The 25,991-nt window shown below is 38.8% G+C and overlaps 1 protein-coding gene across 1 annotated transcript in view; it reads right to left on the minus strand.

Annotated features, from left to right (window-relative positions):
• The window catches only part of PDE8B (phosphodiesterase 8B), a gene marked incomplete at both ends in the record, with an annotated part of 90,418 nt that overhangs the window by 24,435 nt on the left and 39,992 nt on the right, over positions 1–25,991 (minus strand). Inside the window, 8 exons of the mRNA XM_084305709.1 lie at positions 280–368; positions 755–895; positions 1,374–1,452; positions 5,320–5,408; positions 10,074–10,131; positions 11,231–11,290; positions 12,415–12,605; positions 22,636–22,692. Coding sequence (XP_084161835.1) covers positions 280–368; positions 755–895; positions 1,374–1,452; positions 5,320–5,408; positions 10,074–10,131; positions 11,231–11,290; positions 12,415–12,605; positions 22,636–22,692 — 764 coding nt within the window. The remainder of the gene's footprint in view (positions 1–279; positions 369–754; positions 896–1,373; positions 1,453–5,319; positions 5,409–10,073; positions 10,132–11,230; positions 11,291–12,414; positions 12,606–22,635; positions 22,693–25,991) is intronic.

Here is a 25,991-nt window from a genome sequence, read left to right on the forward strand (position 1 = left end):
AACATCATTTTTTAGGTACCTAGTTGAGCAACACTACCAATTGTTATGAATTCACAGTCCTTTTAGCCAGCGTAGGAAGACAACAAAATAGACAAACATCAGTAAAAAACATGGTCTTCTTAATTTTGCTTATTCTTTCTGCATTGCTTAAAATCAGTAGTTCTATCACCATCCTGCTCCTAAATACATAGAGGTCCATACCAGACTCCCCAATAGAGAAAGCAGAAAGAAGGACCCCCAAAAAACAGAAAGTAACTGTGCTCTGTACAAGTTAGTTACCCTCCTTGACCGATCACAGGCGTTATCTTCACATGCTGCTGAATACTGTCTCCTGATTTTCTGTTTGTGTAATAAACCCCTTGCCATTCCTAAGCAAACACACATAACAGAGACAGTGTCTAAGAATACTTAGCTTGCAGTCAAATATTCATTTACTATTACATAAATTTTATGTAATAAATACATATTATTTCATGGTTGTATTTTTAAAACAGTGTAAAATGTTGTAATACATGCACACAGTACCACCTTTAACAGATATTTGCTTACCAAAGGACAGTGAAATTTTTTCATATATTTCTCTTGTGAGACAGTACCCAATATTTACAAAGAAGTTTAGGAACCAGAGGAACAGAATTCTGGTCAAATATATGCAACTCATGAAAGCAGTATCTTGTGTTTTTAAACCTGGAGTATTAAAAACAAAGCGGTCTGGAAATCCAAATCAAAATTGCACAAGCTTAATTTTACTCACCTTTCCTTTTTTAATAAATGTATTGATACTGTCTGAAAGATCTGCACAGTTTTTAACGCTTTTTGGTATTTCAATGAGTTCCTTGCCAATGACCTCTCCCTTGTGATACCCCATCATCTGTTCAAAGGCTGGATTAACATACTGTCAAACAAGAAGAGCACACTTTTAAAAGACAGTTACTTGCACATAACTGTCTAAGTATTTCAGGATATACATCCAAAGCCATAACCACACAGCCCTACAGTTTGGTGTTTGTCACATAAAAATACTATGCAAATGGAGAAACATTTAATTTACATGAGGAGTTGAACACAGAATGGGATATACAAACTGTTATTAGAAAGCACAAAAACCCCTTACTGAACAGGTTATCTAGTGCTGCTATGGATTTCTTTGCTGTTTTACTATAAGTAATATTACTTCACTGTAAATGGTCATCTAAATAAAGGTACAAAAAGAAAAGTCTTAAAAATTCAGCAAGTGTCAACATGCAGCATCCAGAATTACTGCAGCAACAAAATTAAAATACAGAATTGGAAGAGAAACTACTGAGAAAAGATCTCTTTGGGGTTCCTGTCTTCAAATTCTACAAAATGATTAACTTTTTTTTTCTCCATACCTGAACAACATGATCTTCACTGGTTATTTCTATGGCTTCCTGACAGTGGTCTAATGCTGTAAACACTGCATTACATGCCCTGAAATTAGTAAATGATTCACGTTAGTTTTACTGTTAGAATATTTTGCTTACCATAAACGCATTATTACACTGTACTTATCAGTAGATGAATCACAAACCAGAATGTCATTATGATTAAACCAAGTACCCATCTCCCTTATAACTTTTTGAAGCAATTCATCTTCAGACATTCCTGTTGTTCACGTGTTTTTCTGCAGGTCACAGTGTAACTTGTGTTCTGCAGTGCTCATGAGTACTGCATCAACTTAATAGTATGTTGCTTTTTCTAGACATGCTCTAGACAGCAGGAACTAACAATTAGCCGTAAAAATAGCAAATGGCTGTTACATTACAATAGAAAGTTTTGTGATCATTAAAGATAGGGAACCAAAAAAATCACCACAGCACAGACACATATAAAGTTACTGAAAAAAGATCTCTGCTGTCAAAGAAGTTTTAATGCAACATAGTAAGAGGAAACAATTTAAGCCATGTCAAAATCCTAGTCAGAAAAATATCACTTTTCTTGCCTCCAAGTAATAATTCAGAAATTTGATCTCCATACATCCTGATCTTAATTAAGGGCAGAATTAATCTCTACTTCCCCTTTTTTTCAGGACTATCATCTAACATAGGAGAAACAAAAATCTTGCCCTTTTGCTACAGCATTCAAATTGCTTATAATTCACACAGAATGGGATTAACATTGATGTAGGCTCCTAGCATAAGAAAGGAAGCTATGGATATATAGCATATACAAAAAGAGACAACTCAGATATACCTGCTTCGATAGATGCCAGTACTTTATCTTTGATGTGGACTAAACACAAACAAATTATCTGCTATGTACTTCTTGCTGCAGGTAGCATAAAGTGCATCATGCATAAACATCCTTGTTATTACCTAAAAGGAACATCTTGCTCACAGACTGCATAGTGGGGTTTGAATTAATACTGATGACCAGTGAATCATTAACAGAGAAGTATTCTGCCTCTTTATTAAGAAATATAGGATATTGCCAGCTTTGCTCATCATGGAAGTAACACAGAAACAAACAGAAAACAAAAAACTATAAACAAAGACATACTCGTGCAGTTGTGTGGATGAAGATTTGTAGGAAGAAGTGTTGTGTACAGAATACAACAGTAGTATTTCAGTTCATACAATAAAAGGAGCTCTCAGTATAGTTTTACTAAGGATGCTCTAGCAGTCCAAGCCAGCCCCATGGTGTGATTTTGTGCTGTATGAAACAATTAATTTACCTCAGTGATAGATACTCATCTGGTATACCAACAGCTAACAACAGTCATTAAGCAAACTTCCTGCAAGGAAACACAGCAATGTTTGCACTATTCAAGCCCTATTTTTATCATTTGATCTGGCAACCAAGCCATCAAAATTAAAAGTTGAAATGGGCCATGCTGTTTTTGATTAATGCATCTCCTACAGATGCCCAACCAAGCTGCCTAACAGAAGAAGCAGAAAAGCTATGATAAGAAGCAGTTTCTGCGTGGAATAGGAGACACTTTGGTCCACTGAAATGACCTTAAATACCGCTTTCTTGGGCTGGTCCTACATTCGCACAGAGTTTCTCTTGTATGTGAACACCTGAAATACCCTGTTTTTAGTCCTATTGATTAAATATTCTCTTTCCTTCCACATATACAAAGCTGTACTGAAGATCTATTGAGACAGCAAACAGATCAGAGACTAGGAACCCAGTGGGGTAAACATAAGGAGCAACACTTCTTCACCCCCATTTCATCAAACCACACAGATGAGAACAAATCGTAACCAAATAGCAACACTAGTTGTGTTATTTTTTTATGGAAAATTCATTTAGAGCCTCTGCCTAACTGGGCAAAAATAGAAAGAAATCCTCTTTTGCAAAATATCAGCTTCTCCAGGTTACAAGTATTCCTTTTCAGAAGGTTTATCTTTCAAAACGCTACTTATACCAGTGTAGTACACTAGTATAAATGTTACTTGTTTATTGTCCTTATCAGTAGATGAAATGCTTCTGGGGACTGACACTGTTTCCTTCAAATTTTAAGGTTTTGTTTTGTTTTGTTTTGTTTGGAGGAGTGCATTTTCAAATAAACTCATAGCAAAACATGGCAGCCAGTAACAAATCATGTTCTCTGAATTTTAATTATCTGCATTTGTAATTAGTATCACTCATATAGAGATGTTCAAACTGTACTGGCATGCAGTTCTTGAAATGAATTATTCCATGTGTTTAAGCAGGAAGCTTTCAATGAGAAGAACATAAAGTTTATTAGAAAAATAAATAAATGAAAACAAAACGTACCACAAGACACCACTGAAACGTTTGTCAACGTTTTAAAGAAACAAAAGGATAATTTCAATTCTTGTATGTTTTGGTAAACAGTAAGTGATGGGAATGCCAAAAAGCTTCTACATACAGAATAAAAAGCAATGAATGCTGTAACACTTCTCAGCTAAGAAATTAAGGAGGCTATCTGCACAGACCTGATTTGTCTTAGGAGTCTGACTTTGGACATTGTCAGACAACAAAGTTCTGCAGCTGGAATACTGGTTAAACTGGGAGTAATCTTGAAAACTAGATCTAACATCTTGAAAAAGTTTCCTTTCTCTCCATAGTATCCTTGTTATTACAAAATCTGGTTTATTGGACTTAAACATAAGCTACAGGTTTTGCATGTATGAATGACATCTTAATCTTATACATAAACTGGTGTTTCTCATCAATGACGACTTAATTCAGAAGTCACACATTTCACATTGTGTTTACTACTGAACCAAGTTGGGACCACCATAACATCTAATTAACTTCTAAAATTTCACTGTTGTTTTATTTTTCTGCTGAGCCTTGGAAAACACCTATTAAACATTGTGTAAGCCTGAATCCTATTTTTTTTTCCACAGATTTTACTATAGTCATATTTTGTATACACAAACATGTTCACTTGAACATTAAGTTTCTTTGATATTGGTTTGCAAACAGGATCATAGAAAAATCTACTGCTTAACCAGAAACACTGAATCTTGTAAACAAACAATAGTGTTTTATGTCAAAGGAACTGGAACTCATGAGATCTAGAGAACTACAATTTATTGGTATGACAGCTTCAAGGATTCCTTTTCCATAGAGCTGAATTGCAAAGATATTTACATGTAGATATAAGCACTTGTATTAAACATAAAATTAGTCATATTAAAGTGATAATGGAATGAAAGTCTTTAGTTTCTTCTTACCTTAGTGAAACATATAATTAGACAATTAGATATTTCTCACTAAGATAAAAATTTGTGATATTGGTCTGTCTAGTCTTGCATGGACAGGAAAGTAATAACTCTGGGGTATGAAGAGCCAGCTTAAGATGGTGCTCAGCTCAAACTGTCAGATATGACATCTCACACATCTGAGAGCAAGAATGATTTCCTGAAAATGTCCTGTCCTATACATTTGCAGCCCATAAATCTTACACAGGACAGAATTTGTGGAATGCTACCCTTGCAACTAAGTGAGCAGAAATTGTTCTGCAATATTTCTGCTAAAGTTTGTGACTGCGGTGATACCAGTAATGGTTGCTGTAACATTGCCAAATTCAATATATGTGCCTCAAGACATACGGACAGAAGCAAGTATCAGAATAAAGGACATGTACTGATTTTTGCATTAAGGAAAGTTGTAATTTAAACCACCAATGAATGAAGCACACCAATGAAGCTTTTTGAGGGTACCAGTTACTAAAGCACTTACATTTGTTACAAACTAACTGAACAGTAAAATAAGGCTATAGGAATTGGCTAACATACAGATACAAAGCATATACATACATAGCTGGGAATGTAGACCAAACAATTTATGTTTCCCACACTTTCTTACACTTCTACATACCGTAATTTGAACTGAGATCGCACTTCTCCACGTTCTATTTGAATCAGCTCATTGTAACAAGCAGTTATGCTGCTATTCTCCATGAAACGCTGGAAAACAAATCAACAGTGCATGAAATAGACTGGAAGCTTTTAAATCTGTTATTCCTGTTCCTGTTTCTAAAACTAACCTGATAAAGAGATCTGGCAACAGTCCAACAAAGGGCCACAAAAATGATTAAGGGACCAGAACCTCTTTCATTTGAGGAAAGGTTGAGAGAGGTGGGACTGTTCAGGTTAGAGAAGAGAAGACTCAGGGGAGATCTCTGCAAGGTATCTGAAGTGAGAATGCAAAGAGGACAGAAGCAGCCTCTGTTCAGTGGTGCCCAGTGCCAGGACGAGAGGCAATGGGCATGAACTGGAACACAAGAGGTTTCTCCTGACACTAACTGTGAGTGTTAGGTTGTGAGTGTTAGGTTGATCATCGGACTTGATGATCTTAAGAGTCTTTTCCAATCTAAATAATTATATGATTCTACTAGGAAGCACTTCTTGACTGTGAGAATGACTGAGCACTGCCACAGAGATGCTGTGGAGTCTCCCTCCTTGGAGATCTTCAAAAGCCACCTGGACGTGGTCCTGGGCACCCTGTTCTGGGTGTCCCTGCTTGAGCAGGGAGTTGGACCAGACAGCCTCAAGAGGGCCCTGCCAGCCTCACCCATTCTGTGATCCTGTACAAATAAAAAGCTTTAGTTGTACCTTTTCTGTTCAGGACTCATCTTTTCCATGGGAATGATTACTAGTCATTATGACAACATCACTAGTTAAACACAAAGCAAACATGAAAATATGCTAAAACCACAACTGTGAATTTTGTCACTTGGTGTTTGATATTCAATTAGAAATAGATAATCTAAAAAAAAACTCACAGTCTCAAACAAAACAGGTATAATTTGGATGTTTCCTTTTGAACAGCTATGTCTTAATTCAGAACAGAAAAGGAATACCTTAGAGATATAAAACTTTCATGCTAAAAAAAAAAAGGAAAAAATGTAATGACCTCTGGCATTTCATTTGTTTTTCTGCAAATATTGCATCCAAAACGCACAAGTTGTAGTAACTTTGATCCACAAGTAATCTCACCGAGTCATCACTTTTGAATTCAGAAGTGCAGAAAACTATATAAAGTAAGTAACATGCTGGCAGCAGCTAACAAGATTTTTATATACTTCATATGGAAAGAATGTCCTTTACTTGTTAGGCAAAGGCAGTAAGCTTAAAGGTATTGTGCTTGGTCAGGCTGAAATCAGAAACTTCATGTTCATCACAAAAGTACTAGTAGATTCTCTGACTTCAGTTAAAGTTTACTGCTCATCAGTAAGCTTCTGCTCTAAGGAGCTAAATCACTGCTTTATAAATACATGCACAGACTTTGTTTTTCACAGAAAATACTCTGTGATGTCATTAGTTCTCACAGTACAGCTGCATGCTGATTCAAGAGCCAGCAGTCAAAACTGAAGAACAAAGAATGTTTTTGAGGAATCTGTGCTTCTCTCCTGTTTGAAAAATTGTGTTTTGGAGATCAACAGCTTAATCCCAAGTAGTCAGCAAAATGTAAAAATTAAATTTAAAAATAACTATTAACATTGGTCTATCTCGTCCCTATAATGTTAAGATATTAAAATATTCCTATAACTGTCACTTTGCTTATTAAGTGAATGTCTGGGAAACCCAAAGGCACAATATAAAGCTGGTAGAAGCTAGGGTTCAGATGAAGATGTGTTTTTTGCAAAACAAACTGCCTGCAAACTTTTCTTCTACAGCACTGAAGATTTAGATTTTCACTTTTAGAGTGCTGTTTTAAAGATTCAAATATACTTATAGGAAAATTAAAACAATAAAAATACAAATCTATCAATAACATACTATTTAAGCACTGATGGCTGCTGATTTTACAAGCTAAATTTCCTAGAACATATTAAAGGTCTTTTCAGTTTGAATTTTAACATATTGTCATTTACTGACAAAATTTAAAAGAAAATGAAGACATTATGTTGGTATGATTCAATGCCAAGGAACCAAGAATTGCAGCTTGTTTGAAGTGTTAAGCCTGCTCTTAACTGCTGCATATATTTTTCTGCAGGTGCATAGAATCTCTTTATTTAAGTTTATAATATTAATATATTATAAACGTACTAGTTTACTCAAACCTGAGAAACCCGCTTGGACCTGAAAAAAAGCAGAAAACATTTCCTTTTTCTAATTTGTGCATATAAACAAGGCACTAGAAGAGGAAGATCTATTACCTCTCAAATACTAGAATGCTGACAGTAATACCTTCTTTTTAAAAAGTTTCTTATTTATACAGTACATTTTTATTTAACTAACATTTACTTTTAAACTACATTGACTTCATTTTAATCAGATTCCACTATCATCCCATACAGAACTTGATGCAAGCCACAAAATTAATCAGGTAATAAAAATGCATCATTCTTGCTTAGCAAGAAGTACCAGGTTTAGTGTTAAAGATTTGCTTTGTTGCAAACCAACAAGTTTTAAGAGTAACAGGTCAACAGAATCAACATTTGTTTAGAAAAAGAACTAAAGTTCAAAATGCAAAACAATTTGCAGTTGAGCAACTGCAGAAATCAAGACTTCCTCCTTTAGTGATTTAAGTCACTGTTTAAAATCAGTCAGGAAGTCAAATCACTTACTTAACTTAGTCCATCCTAAAGAGGCCATTTCTATTATATTCATGAGACTTAGGGGGAAAGATCAGCATAATGAAGGTAATGCATTAACAAGACCATTAATATGCAAACACGAAAGCTATTAATGATACTGGAAAAACATTCAGAAGACATGTAATAATTTCCTTTCTTGAGAAAAAGGAAGAAAAAAAAACATGGCAAACTCAGCATGAAAAAAAAAAAAAAAGTCAAAAGATTCCCGAAATCTTTCTCTGGAAAGTGGTCATAAGATCTTTTAGTGATCCAGATGTGGATGGCAATCAATCTTCATTGATTTCATTAGAAGTAATGAAGTGATTATTCAAGTATACTTACGGCATATTATGTATGTACACATAAACATAGAAAGATATTTCCATAACACACATACACAAAAAAGTTAACAGAACATTTTAAAGCAAAATAATCAGCTATTCACAGCATAAAAAAAACATTAGGGTTGATGCATTTGCAAGCATATCTCCTAAGTACATTAAAGGAGCCCTGGGAATCTTTAGATCCTAAACCTGCTGTAAAAATTCATTATTTTTTTTTTTTCTACAAAACTCTAGAAAAAAGTGACAGACTAATTGGCTGCATGATCAGACACTTTATTAGTCAAGTTGGAGATGCATTTAGAAGACAGATACCACCAGACAGACCCATGTTTTGTTGAGAGAAGGGGTGGAGGAAGATGAGGAAATAACATGACAAACACCAATACAATGAATAGTGATAATGCAAAATAAAGCTTCCAGAAAAGATGGACTGTAAAAATAGCATTAGTGAAGAGAACAATATAATTTTAGCAGATATGATTTTACAAAAATCAGTTATCAATTTTATTATACTTCTGAGGAGAAGATCCCTGGAGGTAATGTTTCTCTACTTCGAGAAGGGGGTTATTATTATTATTATTCAATTTATATTTTTAAGTTTCATTTTGTTTTGTGAGTTTAGGCCCTAGAAATCTCTACCCAAGCAGAAAAATATCCTACAGCCTCCCCTCTGTGAAAACAGGATCTCTGACACCAGATATGTTTTAAAAGCTTGAGAATAATTTAAGTAGGGGATTATTATATGTTGCAAGCTCCCCGATATATGTGGGACAGCTAGAGGGAATGGTTAGAGACTGTACAGAATCTTCTCTCTTCACTTGCCAGAACAGCTGTCAGGTGCAAAAAGATCCAACAAACTTATTTTTTTTGAAGAAAGCATGACACTAAAACACACCTCAGTAGGACAGTGTCTCCCATGTCTGAACTCAATACTGCACTTGAAGTCATAATACAGCCCACTAAATACATTGTCCTGCATTTTTTGTAAAGAGAAAACAAGACTTGAGAAGCTAGAAGATGGTAAGCAACTGAAGCTATATTTACAGTGTTGCCTTCCTGCTCTCACCTACAAAGCTGTTCAACGAAAGAGAATGAAACAGTTCCCTTCTGCTTCCTGTACAGAACAACTTTTAATGCTCTCTTGAAAAGAGAGGGTTCAGGCCAACAAAACAACCCAATTCAAACCTCAGCAAAATAAATAAATAAATAAATAAATAAATAAATAAATAAATAAATAATCCTTTTTCACTTCAGCAGGTGCTCGACTACGCTGGTACTCCTTTTGGAAGAGGAATCCTAGCAGTCACAAAGACACAGAGATGTCCAGATGACAAGGCAGCATGTTGTTACATGCAGCATACATTAATCAGGGAGCCACATCATTGTTTTTTCCAATGCACTCATAAACAAAACCCACCCACCGTCTGCCCAGACCACATGGAATTAATCTCTTGACATTCCTGCTTATTCTGGAAGGACTAGCTAGATCACAGAGTCTCTTATTTCACATGCTTCTCCAAAACATTATTGAAAAGAAGAATACCCAATCAGCTGCCACTATTTTCTCATCAGTAAATCTGGAACAGAAGCAAACATCTAGTTCACATGGAGGATTCATTTCAAGTTTGAGGAAAAAGAAGTGTCTGTAATTTACAAAGCATTTATAGGTACTACATTAAACATGTAATTTATCAAAGAATACATACCCTATCAAAGCCTGCATTAAGTAGGGGAAGAACAGAAGTCTCTTCTTGATCAGCAGGTCTATAAAATAAAACATGTTGGTCACTCAATGTGGAAGACCTAGATGGTATCAGTTTGACAGTTATTTAAACATAATGTAGTAATAACAGTCTTATATAAAATACACATACAAAAGCATAATATAAAACATAATATAAAGCATAATATAAAAGCATAATATAAAGCATAATAAAACAGAAGTTGATCTTCTGAATATGTCAAAGATGACACAATCTTCTTTTGTAAATTTTTGCAGCTGTTTCTACAACCTGAAAACAATTCCTATAGCAAACTTGATAGGTATTCTACAGAACACCTGTCTCTTCACAGATGCAAAAAGGTGTTACAAAGAAAAAAAAAAAAAAAGCATGAAGACAATAAAAGACATGCTGTCATATCTTACAAGAAAGAATCTAAAATAGTGTTATTAAGTAAAATGTGAAATGAGCTGTAAAGCATTGTTCAGCAGCAAACTTAATCCATTTCCTAATCTTGGCAGGAACAGTTCCTCTTCTGCCACTCAATTTGCTAATACTTTAATTTAACTAGGAAATTAACAAAATTAGGATGGATTCAGCAGTGCGTAGGAGTTTTAACAAAGATGGGAAAGCTCTCTTCTTCTAAGGTATTTGATAAACCATGTAGTTAAATCAGGAAGAATTCTGCCTTGAATACATAGGGTGAGAATTATCCAATCAGGATTTTAGGACCACACTCTGCTGAGTTAAGTACAATGAAGTTAATGAAGTTTACTCCATTATGAAGTTCCCTAATAATCACTGTGTGTTACATGATCTAGTTATTCCTTTTAGAAAATAATACATTTTTTTCTATTCTTTCATTTTAGAAACTAACACATAGGTGTCTATTTTTCCTTAGTATCCAAGCCATTACATTATGATCCCCTGAAGACAAGGTGATATATTTCTCTATATAATTGGAAGGTTATTTAATACTTACATAGGCCACATACATCACTTACCCATTTTAGGTAAAAATAACTAATAACCTTATTCCATAAGGCTTAATAATAATATACCTTCTCTTATTAGATAACTATTTTATGTAACGTTCTCATGGAGTAAAATAAAAATATTTCACAAAACAGAGTAAAACGTACATGCGTGGAACCACAGCAAGTATTACAGTGTGTTCTGATGGCTTTGTGGCACGAATAGACCTAAGAAAACAAAATTTTCTCAGTTACACCACATGCTTTCTCAATGTTACTCACAACACCTTTGCAGACAATATAAACACAAACCAGGACTGAAGGATGTTGCTGACTTTAGAAAATAGGATGTCACGCTGCCAAAACCTACCCACCTTCACTTCGACATTCCATTTTGCTACCAGATTCTTCCTATGTTGTACTGCACAACATAATGCAGCTCAGAGGCAACAGCTCCAAAAGCATAGGGCAGGAACCACAACTCCTTATGTCTACCTAATACAGGTTTGCCCTGCTTACCTAGTTCATTTGGAGCAGATTGTCCTGAACACATGGGCTGAGAGACACAATGTCTATACAATGCATTTTCAGTACTCATTATCTAATTTAAACAAGAATCTTTTCCATCTTCTACCATATTTACCATTGTCTTTCTAGATATTGTAACATTTTTTTGAAAGGCAACAAAATGTAGCCTTTGGGCATGTAAAAAGAAAAGAAGGTATAGCAAATGTACATCTCTACAACAGACTATCATTTATGAAATGCTGAGCAAACAAAATTTTACAACTTTCACCACTTACTGATGAACTGAAAAAAGCATGACCACCTCAAGATCACTCCACTCATCTTTCATTGGCAAAAGATAATTATTTTTCAAACATGTCATGCTTTTCTGAGTGAAGAGTCTTCATATTCATTTTTTGCCTTTTGGAAGTACTTCCATAAGCACAAGCATTTGAGCTTGTCATAAGGACTGGAACTGTTAGTTCATGAAGGACTAATACAGTATGGTGTATGGTACAAAATGCATGCTAATTTTCCATTTCCATGTGTGCCAGAGGAGTGATGTGAACTTCTGTAAAGAGCTCTTAGTGCAGCATACCTGACCTAGTGGGCAAACAATAGCATTACTTTGAAGTCCTGCAGCTTAAAACCTTGCTGCAGTACTAATGTACAAACTTATCTACTTATGTATGTACTTACTGATGTATGAAAAATTCCTGTTCTCAATGTCCAAATTTCCACTGTACTATTTTTTTTTTCCCAGGGGGAGGTTGGTTTTATAATTGTAAGGGTCAGTTTTGTACAATGTTTTGAAGTTCAAAAAAAGCATAAGGTCCTTTTGTTACCTGCATATATCTTCCCCATCGAAATATCTGGAGTTCCTGTGATCTATAACAATTATTTCTTGTTGCTTATCAAGGAAACATTCAAGTGCTGACTCGGGAGTCCGGGCAATACTGCACTTGTAACCAGCTCTGTCACAAGCCCACCAGAAACCATCGCTTTGGTTGTCTTCTTTTGCAAAGATCAGCAAAACCTGAGAAGTACAAAAACCAGCATAATCAATTTGAAAAAACACAAAATAGTTCCCTGCATGGTGCAAATCTTAACTAATACTTCTCTAAGAATGATTGAGTCTGCATTGAAAGTGGAAATATCGGACTACAGATTGTAAAACAACTGACACAGTAGGACAACTTTATTAATAAATGGCGCAATTATCAACAGAGCATTAACTGTGTAGGACTGATATTTACTGCTTTCGAGTAAGCTGTGATTGTTCTGGATGTAAATGTGTTAGGTGATGATAGGTTACCTTGCCGTGCTCCTTCTTTGAGCATCACAGCTTTAGGAACATTACTCCTATGTTAAGGTGGTTTTGTCATGCATGCTATCCAAGTAGCTGCCAGATGATGAGTCTCTTCTAACTCGTGTTCAAATTCCATCAGTACCCAGACTGGATGAGTAAATGTTCAAACACCACCACCACTCTCATATTTTTAATTACACATATTTTTAATTGTAAGGAGGAGCTTCCTGAAATGTATCAGCCTTAATAATCACTCTTCAGGGACAACCAATTAACATAATATGGTTTTACTCACTACCCCACCTTCAATGTACACCAAAATGGAGTTAAGCTGTATTCTTTCAAAACTGAAAAGAACAACAGGAATGGACAGGGCTGGGCTGCAGAAAAAATTATTCAAACATCACAGTTGATCACTAACCATGCCACCCTATGTGACAGATAAAGAAAAAGATTATTTTGATGCAAAAATGCTGTGAAAAGGTCTCAAGAAGTCAAAAGTTTATCCACAGCTATTTGCATTGCACAGAAAAGCTGCAGCCTTGGAATAATTTATAATCTATGTTAATTTCACAAATCAAAGACATCCCTGACTTCACTGAAATAATCTGTCTGAGTAGAATATGGCAAATGTTGCCCAAAACGTCCATGAAAAAGGTTAATAACTCTTTATTTATGCTGTTCTGTGTATCTGATATGTTACCATGTGAAATATAGTACCATTGGCCTAGAAGCTATACAAGGTGACCATAACTTTTCTTCTATCTTGAGCTGTCTACATTGTTTAATTCTAAACAATAAACAGAGCCATTAATGTTACTGTGGCAGGACTACCACTCAAGTTTTCATTAAACAGTGGTAGAAAATTATGTGCTTGGAACTTCCATAGGTATTAAGAAATACATCTGAAACTTTTAGTTTACTAGAAAGAGTATTCTTAATTACATTCAATGATAAGCAGATTTGGGTTTCTGCCACTTGCCATCTAAGGTGACAGTTGTCACTCAATCTAATCCCTATCTTTTTCCAGCTATTGGAGTGTTCAAAAGCAGTTACATGGTTCTGCTGTAGACCTTTGCAGACACCTGGGCAAAATCTTTACCCTGATACAATCTTCTGTTTGTTTCCATCTATTGTTAGTTTTATTTTGTTCCTAGTTGGTACAATGAGGTCAGCAAACAGGTTTTTCATTGTGCTTTTTTTGATATCTTCTTCTCTCAGCATTCTCAGTTTGGAAATAAAGGACTACAAAATTCAGTCATTTACCAGATGTAAAATAAAGGAGCTTAACTGAACCACCTGATCCTCCACCAGCAGCTAAATATCAGTGTGTGAATCCTTCAGAGAATATTAACTTTAAAAAGTAACATTGATGAATTACTACCATACTTCCTCAGGAAAATTTTATGAAGTTTAGAGTAAAGAATTAAACTATAGTAAGAATATATAGAAATATATAGAAAGTAAAGAATTAACTATAGTAACAATATAGTTATATAGCAGCAATAACTATATAGTTATATAACATAACTATATGCAAAAAAAATGCAAGATATATTCCCAAATCAATACAAAAATATAACAATCTACATAGAATCATAGAATCATAGAATATCCTGAGTTGGAAGGGACCCTTAAGGATCATCAAGTCCAACTCTTGACACCGCACAGGTCTACCCAAAAGTTCAGACCATGTGCCTAAGTTCACAGTCCAATCTCTTCTTAAATTCAGACAGGCTCGGTGCAGTGACCACTTCCCTGGGGAGCCTGTTCCAGTGTGCGACCACCCTCTCTGTGAAGAACCCCCTCCTGACGTCCAGCCTAAATTTCCCCTGCCTCAGCTTAACCCCGTTCCCGCGGGTCCTGTCACTAGTGTTAATGGAGAAAAGGTCTCCTGCCTCTCGACACCCCCTTCCGAGGAAGTTGTAGACTGTGATGAGGTCTCCCCTCAGCCTCCTCTTCTCCAGGCTGAACAGGCCCAGTGACCTCAGCCGTTCCTCGTACGTCTTCCCCTCAAGGCCTTTCACCATCTTCGTAGCCCTCCTCTGGACACTTTCCAACAGTTTCATGTCCTTTTTATACTGTGGTGCCCAGAACTGCACACAGTACTCGAGGTGAGGCCGCACCAGCGCAGAGTAGAGCGGGACAATCACCTCCCTTGACCTACTAGCGATGCCGTGCTTGATGCACCCCAGGACACGATTGGCCCTCCTGGCTGCCAGGGCACATTGCTGGCTCATATTCAACTTGCTGTCTACCACGACCCCCAGATCCCTCTCTTCTAGGCTGCTCTCCAGCGTCTCATCGCCCAGTCTGTACATGCAGCCAGAGTTTCCCCGTCCCAGGTGCAGGACCCGGCACTTGCTCTTATTGAACTTCATGCGGTTGGTGATCGCCCAGCTCTCCAACCTGTCCAGATCCCTCTGTAAGGCCTTTACGCCCTCATTTGAGTCCACAACTCCTCCAAGTTTGGTGTCATCAGCAAACTTGCTCAAAATACCCTCTATTCCTACATCCAGATCGTTTATAAAAATATTGAAAAGTACCGGCCCAAAAATGGAGCCTTGAGGGACCCCACTGGTGACCGCCCACCAGCCTGACACAGCCCCATTTACCATAACCCTTTGGGCCCTGCCCGTTAGCCAATTGCTCACCCATCGTATGATGTTTTTATTTAGCTGTATGGTGGACATTTTGTCCAGTAGGATCCTATGGGAAACCGTGTCAAAAACCTTGCTGAAGTCCAAAAAAATCACATCAGCTGGTTTCCCTTGGTCCACCATACGGGTGATCTTATCATAAAAGGAAATCAGGTTAGTTAGGCAGGACCTACCCTTCACAAACCCATGCTGGCTGGGACCAATGACTGCTTTGTCCCCCAGGTGCGCCTCAATAAGTCCGAGAACCAACTTCTCCATGATTTTACCAGGCACTGACGTGAGACTGACAGGCCTGTAATTGCTAGGGTCTTCTTTCTGACCCTTCTTGAAAATTGGCACAACATTTGCCAGCTTCCAGTCTACCGGGACCTCTCCAAATTCCCAGGATCGTTGAAAAATAATTGAAAGAGGTTCCGCGATGACATCCGCCAGCTCTTTCAGCACCCGGGGATGAATCCCATCCGGACCCATGGACTTGTAGGGATCCAGGTGGAGTAGCAAATCCCGCACACGTTCAGCGTCAGTTGGGAGTTTGTCATCCCCACCGTCCCGGCCCTCCAGCTCAGGGCACCCTGGGTCCCGAAGCCCATCATCGGCATTGAAGACAGAGGCAAAGAAGGCGTTAAGCGTCTCTGCTTTGCCTATGTCATCGTCTATGAGGAGACCTTCCCTATCAAGGAGCGGCCCTATGTATTCTTTAGTTCTCCTTTTTCCATTTACATATCTAAAAAAACCCTTTTTATTTTCTCTCACAGACACAGCCAGCTTCAACTCTAGCTGTGCTTTGGCCACACGAACTTTCTCCCTACAAACACGAACAGCATCCCTGTATTCTTTCCATGACGCCTGGCCCTCCTTCCAGTAGCGAAACACTCTCTGTTTCCGCCTAATCTCCATTAGAACATTCCTGGTCAGCCACGCCGGCCTCCTGCCCCGCCTGCCTGACTTGCGATATTTTGGAATTGCCTGATCTTGTGCTTCTAGGAGGCATCGCTTAAAGAGCGACCAGCACTGGTGGACATCGAGGCCTTCAAGAGCAGTTTCCCAGGGGACCTTGCTGACTAGTTCCCTGAGCAGCCTGAAGTCCGCTTTCCCCATATCTAGGGATGAGGTTTTGGTGGCACTTTTCCTTCTGTCACCATAAATTTTGAACTCAACCACTTCATGGTCGCTATGACCGAGGCGGCCACCAATCACCACATCTCCCACCAGACCCTCTCTGTTTTCTAGCAACAGGTCTAGGAGGGCACCTTTCCTAGTTGGCTCCGTTAGCACCTGCACCAAGAAGTTATCATCTAGGTGCTTCATGAACCTCCTGGACTTGCTCGTGTCAGCCGTGTGGCACTCCCAGTTAACGTCCGGCAAGTTGAAGTCCCCCATAAGGACAAGGGGAGTTAATCTCGAGGCCTCTCTTAGTTCTGTAAAGAATAATTTATCGGAGCTATCGTCCTGGCCAGGCGGTCTGTAATAGACTCCCACAACGACATCCCCTTTATTCGTTCGTCCCTTGATCCTTACCCAGAGGCTCTCAACTTTGCCATTGCCGACCTGAAGTTCCACACAGTCCAGCCCCTGCTTCACATACATCGCCACCCCACCACCTCGCCTACCCTGCCTGTCCCTCCTGAAGAGCCTGTAACCATCTATCGCAACACCCCAGTCACAGGACTCATCCCACCAGGTTTCGCTTATGCCGATGATGTCGTAGTTGCGGGATTGGGCCAGGACTTCTAGCTCATCCATTTTATTCCTCATACTGCGTGCGTTCGTGTAAAAGCACTTCAAGTGCGTCTCCTTACACTCAGCACCTTGTGGATCTGACCGAAGGACCTCACTGGCACACAGCCCCTCTGAATCTAGCGTACCATCCCTTAGGTCTTCACTGGCGTGCCTGGTTTTAGCCCCTTCCCCCTTTGACTCTAGTTTAAAGCCCTATCTATCAGCCCTGCCAACTCCTGACCAAAGATCCTTACCCCTCTCCGAGAGAGGCGCATCCCATCCGGTGCCATCAGGCCCGGTGTAGCGTAGACCTTCCCGTGATCAAAGAAACCGAAATTCTGCCGGTCACACCAGTCTCGAAGCCACGAGTTTATGTGAACAGCACGGCTTTCAGCTTCGATCCCCCCTATCGGAAGGACAAAGGCAAACACCACCTACGCCCCTGATCCTCTAAGTAGTCGCCCCAAATCCCTAAAGTCTCTTTTGATCGCCTTTGGACTTCTTGTTGCTACTTCATCGCTACCAGCCTGAAAGACCAGTAGCGGGTAGTAGTCAGTGGGCCGTACCAGGCGCTTGACTTTCTTGGCAAAGTCTCTCACCTGAGCCCCAGGGAAGCAACAGACTTCTCTGCGGGTTGGGTCCGGTCGGCATATTGGTCCCTCTGTCCCTTTCAGGAGGGAGCCCCCCATAACAATAGCCCTTCTTTCTTTTTTGAAGGATGATGTGGCAATGCGACGTGTAGGTCGCATTGTCTTAGGCGCCCCCTCCAACTGGGACGGGTTTTTGTCTACTTTGTCATTTAGATTGTCTTGCTCTAGTCCTTCATATCGATTATTTAAGGGTAGATGAGAAGGTGAGGTGGGCAGAGAGAGGGCTCGCCTACCACCCCGAATAGGCACCTGCCTCCATTCCCCCCCTTGATCTAGGTCTCCTCCCGCTGCCTGGCAGGAGGAGGGAACCTCCGTCTTCTGCGTAACAGGAGACGCCTGTGCTGTGGCAGTCTCGTGAGCCTGCCTCAGAGAGGGTAGAGCGCACCTCCACCACTCAATTTCCCTCTCTGATTCCCTGATGCTCCTGAGCCTGTTCACCTCCTCCCAGAGCTCCGCTACCTGGCTGAGCAGTTCTTCAACCTGGGCACACCTCCCACAGGCATACCCACCACTGCTGTCGGAGACCGACAGAAGGCTGGGGCACACTCTGCAGCCCAGGACCTGGACGGCTGCGTGTTTCCCCGAGCCCTCCGTCTGAGTAGCCACACTGGCGACCGTGGCTGGAGATGCCGCACGAGATGCGGAGGCCACGGTTTTCTGCCTGGTCGATACCATGGTCAGGTTCTACGCAAGCAGGTTACAAGCACCGAAGGGAGAGGCAGCTGCAACAGAGCGACAATGGGCCCCCCGCTCGCCCTGCCCGCGCAAACTGCCACGCCCTTCGACGTGCCACGCCCTGTTTGCCCGTCGCAAACTGCCACGCCCTTCGACGCGCCACGCCCTGTTTGCCCGTCCTGTTCGCCGCGCTCCTGGTCGCTCGCGCTCCCTAGGGGCAACTTTTAAACAGCCTGGGAGGGGGCGCTGCTGGCTCCGCCCTCGCCTCGTCAGCCTCCCTCGCGAGGACAGCCGGGTCCCGGCGGCTCCCCCGAGTGGCCTCGATGCCGGACAAAAAGCCCTGCCCGCCTCAGTCCCCTACTCCGCTGCAGAACACGTCTGCCCCGGAGCCGATCGCCTCAGCAAATGGCTCATAAAACACACTGTCAAGGAAAAGATTTAATTTAATTTTTGTTTCTTGATGGAAATCACATACCAGTGTTTTTTTTTGTTTGTTTGTTCGTTTTGTTTTGTTTTGGCATATAATATGTCAGTTTCACTGTAAACTGAACATTTTATTAAGCACTGCTCTGTCTTAGGAGTACCACGGACTTGTGCTGACGAGATATTTGCATTTTTGGTGATGTACTGGAATTCCTACAGTGTTTTTGAGTATTTGTTTTGCACAGCTGCTGCACGTCTTGTTCCCACATTATCACACAAACAAAGAAAATGGACAGAGATCTACTTTAAATATCTCAAAATACAGCCAAGAGACAACAGCTGGGTACAGATCCATGGTACCAGAAGGAGACAAGGAGAAAATTAGAAATAGTAGTCATAAAACAAGTTATCTTAGCATTTCTATGTTATTGCAGGCATCCTAGCAAAATAATTTTAATAGTCAGGGGGTTGCTCTTGTGACACCTAAAATTGGCATGGCGAATGGTTAAATGTTGGGCGTCTTAATGTTTTGGTTGCAGCTCAACAGATAAGACAATCATCATCAGAACAAACATGGTGCTGCAATGATGACCAATGGCTGTCTTAAGAGGGGAGAGAATATAGTATTTGATTGGGGGACAGCGTTTTGTGGTAAAACAAAGTGAGCAAATGATCACAGGTGGCAGACAGATTCTACACATGTTTTCCAAAGGAAAGCAAGAAGTGTATGCTAAGACAAGAAGGAAATGCACTTACTAATATGCAAGACAAGTACAGTGGAAAAAGAAGTGTAATCATCTCAGTTTCATCATTAAACCCATGAATGCAGAAAAATGCCTCAGTTACTCTAATACACAATCTAGTTCACTTCCAGTGTATTAAATGCTGCAAGGAGATGGTGACAAACTTCACCTTAAATGCTAACGTAAGTTTTAGGAATGGTCATCACTAAATTTCTGTGCGTTGCCTCACCTCTCTCTTCTTTTCCAAACCCCTAACCTGTTGGTTGTCAGGGAAATCAACAGCACATCCATGGCTTCAACCTAATACAACATAAAAATAAAACCACAGTAGCTTTTCCATTGGTCATTGCTTTAAAAAACACCTTGATTGGATGTTGAAACATGACCTAGTCTGCCCTTCTCTCTCTGGCCTTATTTTAACAGTTATTAATGTTGCAGATATAGATTGGTTTCTTGTTTTGCAAGGTTCTCCACAAAAATTGATTTTTATTTTTATTTTATTTTTTAAATCTTTGGTCTGGTTCACAAGTAAAGCAGAAAAGGTTTCACTTCAATCCATTTGACTGCATGCTTGAATGGCATGCAAGTCATCTTCCTGGCCATTAAGACCATCTTCTATCAAAGTGCCAAACACAAGAGATGATTCAAGACTGTTCATATCTACTCGTTTTCCCTGGCTATCATCTAGCTTGTTTTACTGTTTTTTTTCTGATCTTTACATGATGTAGGGCACTGGCTTAAAAATTGTATAAAGAAGGCCCACATACAAACCTCTGTCAGCCCTAGTAAACAGTTCTGCAAAAGGGTAAAACAGCTTTTTTATGTGCACTGACTGTTTACAACACACCTTTCTGCTGTGTCTTTGGGAGAAACAGCACTCTTATATGTATTTCCTTCAGAGTCATTTCTAAGGTCTCACAACCAGACTGTGCCCATTCCCTAGCCTTGGTACAAAATCTGGGCAGACACATAAGCTGCACACTGCGAGGGCGTTTGCAGGGTAGGAGCTGGTATGTTTGCTTTGGACTGTTCTCCTCCCCCGCTCCTACATCCTGCAGCACCTGGGTCGTGATCTAATACAAACCACAACAGGTTTGTCCTCTAACACAAATGGTCATAAAGTCTAGGGTGAAATCTATTAAATGGTTTATGGCAAGTCATAGTCACAACAAAGGTCACCTCCCAGACAAAAAATACAGGCGATTTACTGGCTGGCGTAAGTTCAGTCCCAAATGACAGTTTGAAACATGCACCAGCATAGAATGAACATTGCTAAGAGAAACTCTGGTGACAATTGTTTTAACAAAGTGAATTAACTTATCAGACAATTAAGGACACAATTAAGCACCAACAAATAGATATTTAAAATGTGGTGTTTAGTAGCTCTTTGCACTGCAGAGAAAGCTGTAGCTCTGTCTTCAAGCTGGAAAAAAAAAAAGATTAGCACACATTTTTAAAATGAGTGGATATGTGCAATCCTTGCACATATGTGTTCCACATAGGAAGTGAATTTTATATAAAGTATTTTCCCTTTAGTTAATGCATGACAAAGTCTTTATGAAAAGCTCTTCAGGTAGAAGTTTTACTTAAAGTCTGCTTTCTGTAGCACAATTTGTCTCTTTACTAATGCTGGGACAAAATAACATCCACACCTAACTAGATAAAAAGAGGAATGTCAACCATGTTTCTAAACAAAAAACAAAACTATCCCCCTTCTTCTATGATGAATCTTCATTTAATTTATATCATAATAGCTAACACAGATACTGTGATATTTTGGCAAATCCAATTTATACAAGGCAAACCAATGCTGCCATAAACAGTGAATATTCTTAATTAATTATTTTCTTGACCATCTTACTGATGATGATCACAGTCTATGGAACATTTTTCCATGAAACGTTCCACATATTTATTTAGAAATTCCTTCAAAAATGAAGAAATTTATTTGCTGACGTCACCGTTATACAGTGTTTTATAAAAAAATCTTTATTTTGTATTATCAAACAGAAAGAAAATTTTAAAGCTTTATAATATATATATATACACTATTTTTTGACCTCAGGAATGGCATATATCCCACATGTAGGTTTTTCTTTTTGTAGCCAAATATGAAAAGAAAAAAGAAGAAGAAACAAACAAAAACCAGAAAGGGTGACTGCTGACTAAATTTCTCTGTAATTTAGAGCGTTAACTGATCCAAGGCAAAAAGTTAGCTCAAATGAACTTTTAATGTTGCTCACAGGAGAAATATTAAAGACTAAGATGATATCATTTCCTATCATCTGAGAGCTCTAAAACACACTATAAGCTAAAAAATAACTCTTGGCATCCATCTGTTTATGGACACAGGAACAAGTTGTACAGAAACAGTAGCAACTATGGGTAAGAGCTGTTGCTTGCTAAGCCAAAGTTCAGTGTTCTTGTTGGAACATGTGATTTCTTGCATCTGTGACCTATAAAAGCACAGCTCTTTGATCTGTTGTGCAAAACCTAGTGAAACTCACCTGGTACCTAAACTTTACAATGGTGCTCTCAGCTGTGCCATATCAGAACTCGGCAGTTTTTAACATTCAGAGGCAGCTGTTTTACTTGCTAATGCACACACACACACTTGTACTGACAGGACATATAAAATAAATGATTTGATGTTAATGGAAATTTGAGCACCTTGTTTGCCAATTAAATTTACCCACAGGTCTCTTCAAAGGCACTCAGATAAACCAAAACACCAATTATCCATCTCACTGCCATTACAGAAGTAAAATGAAAACATTATACTTAACAATGAGTTAATGCTGAACCTTAATTTCCTAATGCTGAACCTTAATTTCTTCACCCATTAACACTGAATTGACTGTATCAAGAAGCTGAAAGAACATCTTACCTGAATTGGATCTTGTGTCAGTCTCATGGGCCCAATTTGTACCTCTATAGCTGAAGCCTGCAAAGTAAGAGTAATAGAGATATTTTTTTTTCAGTCTGGTTCTTATCAAGGTAGCACTTTGCAAGCAAGAATGAAAGATCAGACATAGCCAGTAAGACTGTCAAAGGAAGGCCATATGACCAGCAGCCTTTATTTCATTGCTGTCAAGTGGTTAAATGTATCTTCAATTAACATATTTTACCAAACTCACAATTTTGTTCTATTTGCCCCTAAGTTAAACATTGTAGGGCTTTAAATAGGGAAAAATCTAAACAACTCTTCCTTTCTCCTCTTTCCCCAGATCAGAGCACCTTCATTAAAAAGGATTTGTATTATGTTTAAGACTATGGAGAAATATTTTTTTCAACCAAAAATGGCCTTATTAATTTAAATGTAAGCAGGCCTCCAAGGTTTTGTAACAGATATTTGGTAATAATATTTTACTTGTGTCAGTTAGAAAAAAGTGGCTTTTCATACAAGATAACATGTTTGGAATATAGATTTAAAATGGTTTTCTAGAACTATAGCTTTTAGTTTGTAGAAAAAAAAAAAAAAACAAAAACAAACAACACAACAGTACATTGCTATCATGTGAGTCACATCATTTTCAGAAGACTTGAGACCACACAGTAATTTAAAGCTATGGCAAGAAAGTCAGCAAACATTGGCTGTAGCTGCTTTGTTGCCATATTTCCTAAGAGTTGGACTACCTTCATACTTTCTGTGTACTGATATATTTCAATACACTCCTCCTATACACAGCTGATTTGTTTCACTTCAGATAATTAATTAAAGACTGTTGTCAGGCAACTGAACAATACCTGTGCTTTCCCACAGATGTATGTACTTAAGGAAAAGTCTTTGAACCCCTTAAAATATCACTCCTCTCACCCTACAGAAGATTACTTACAACTTCTCAGTCTCTGTAGGGACAGATTTTCTGCTTTCCTGATGCTAGCTACTCTACAAAACTGGTGTAGGTGAGTTAAAACAGTTGCCCTGCAGGTTACAAATTGGAACAAAAACCTAATTACAGGCATGTTCTCAGGACTTTCCTCAACTCCTAGGAATCCTGGACCCTTGTTTCTGCACCTTTCTGTTCTGCATTGCTTTTTAGTTCAAGCCTTTTACCCGAGTATTTCCTTGCTCTTCAGTTTATTATTTTTCTAAAGGACCGTGGATAAATGTTCAACACAGATGATGTTTCTTCCTCAGAGAATACAATAGCGTGTTAATACTTAACACTGCCTGCGTATAAGACAGTGGAATTACATACAGATACAGCTGATATGTTGGACTTTCACTCATCTCCAAGTACTGATTCTTATGAGCCCAATGTACGTCAGAAGGCAGCAGCGGGCAGTACTCCAGAAAACTAAACCACAAAGCATGCCATGGTTTTCCAAAGCAAAAACTGCCTCCAGTATAAGCATAGTTAACCTCTCCCTTCCTCACACAAAAGCTTCACTTCCCACTTGATCTCCTGCCATATTGGAAGGCAACATTATGCAAGTAGGGGTTATCACAATATCGGCCATGAACTAATGAATGAGGTTACAGAAACAGAATTCTCCCCAAACTCCCAACTGCTCTTTCCTCCCTCCAGAAATAAAATTAAAAAAAAAAAAAAAAGTGTGTCGCAGGTTAAACCACAACATACATTCACATTCCAGTGGTATTATATGGGAAACTTTTAAATATATAAATATATTTTTAATCTTGAATTACTTTGATTTAGATAAGTGTTTTTTAAGTCGTCTCACTTGAAGAATCTCTAGTGAGCTGAATAATAACAGGTACACAATGGGCTTGGGTCTATATCACTTCAAAAGCTTATTTTTTAAAATGCACAACTCCAACAGTTCCCAAATGTATTGATCAAGAGCCTGGGATTCTTCACAAAGGATGCTTAGGACACCAATATCATTTTTTTAAATCCATTTATTAATGCTACTTATGAATTGACATTGTAAATTACTGTTTTCTGCTTTGCTACCACTTCAGGGGTAATCCAGCTTTCGTTACCCAGTTTTGTGTCCAAGATGGAATAACTATGCCTAATAGATAGATCTATGCAGGCTAGTCTGTCTGACTCTGGGATTTCTTTTCTTCATATCTCTTAGCATGGGTATTTAAAATGCCAAAATAAAAATCCATGCAATTGTGACTTGGGACTTCTCCCTGTGCTACATCCATGTCAGCATCATAAATAGAAAATACTTGGATGGACGGACCTGAAAATCAAGGAGTCCTATTTTTTTCTCCACCCCCACTTCAGTATTTTAGCATGTTCCTGTCTTTGCTAATGATAGGAAAGCTTCCTGAGGATTAGAAAATCCGAGATTCCCAATATAGGTGAACTTGTCACAGTCCTGCTCTATGCAGACATGATTTACTTCCAACCACTACCACAGAGGGATGCAGAAATGGTGCTGCTCTATCTAGATTGACATCTATAACCTTTAAGCCATTCCTTATACCAAACATAGAAACAGAGGGGACCCTCAGATGAAGAATGGTAATGATCCCGAGCATAGGAAGGATTAATGAACCTTCACCTTAGATAGAGCAGAGTATGTCTTCCTTTCTGGACTTTCTTTTCTGAGTTCTGAGTTTTGTTCTACAAGCTCACTCAACCCCCCAGATTTGTATGCCTGAATTGCTTTTGGTACAAATGACTGGCTCACTTTTGTCTTTCAAAATACAGCTAGAGGAGGCAGCAGGAATGTAACATGAGTGCCTAGCCTTTGTAAAGTAGCACACGTCTCTCCTGGGCCTGAAAGAACTTATTTAACAACTTTCTAACTCCCAGAAGAGTCTGACCATGTGGATGTTGCATACATGTATTAATGATTCCACGACCATAGACCATACCTCCGCTCATTTCCTGGCTTAAGTGAGTATCTTATTGCTGATGATTTCCAATTTAAATAAATCTCTCATTATTTTATTGACTGGCAGGAAGGACTGCTAATAGACTTGCAACCTAAATCAATTAGTACAGAATTTCATGACAAACTTTCCTGGTAAAACATGTGGAGCCTGTTTCCAAGGAGGTCAGTGAAAAAAATCCAAATTTCAGTGAGCAGAGGAACAGACACAGGATTGGAAGCAAAGAAATTATAAATCAGCTATCTCAGAATGACAAGAGCTTAAAAACAGTGAAGAAATTTTTGTTCTAACATTTTAAACAGTTCAATATTTTTTTCCAGTATGATTATCACCTCCTAGGTAACCTCCAGAGGAACCAACTATTAATCAAAGAATTATATTAAACAAAGAATTAAAGAAAGTCAATGGTATTTTCTTAAATCCTT

Source organism: Netta rufina (assembly GCF_964035555.1).
Source record: "Netta rufina genome assembly, chromosome: Z".
NCBI lineage: Eukaryota > Metazoa > Chordata > Aves > Anseriformes > Anatidae > Netta > Netta rufina.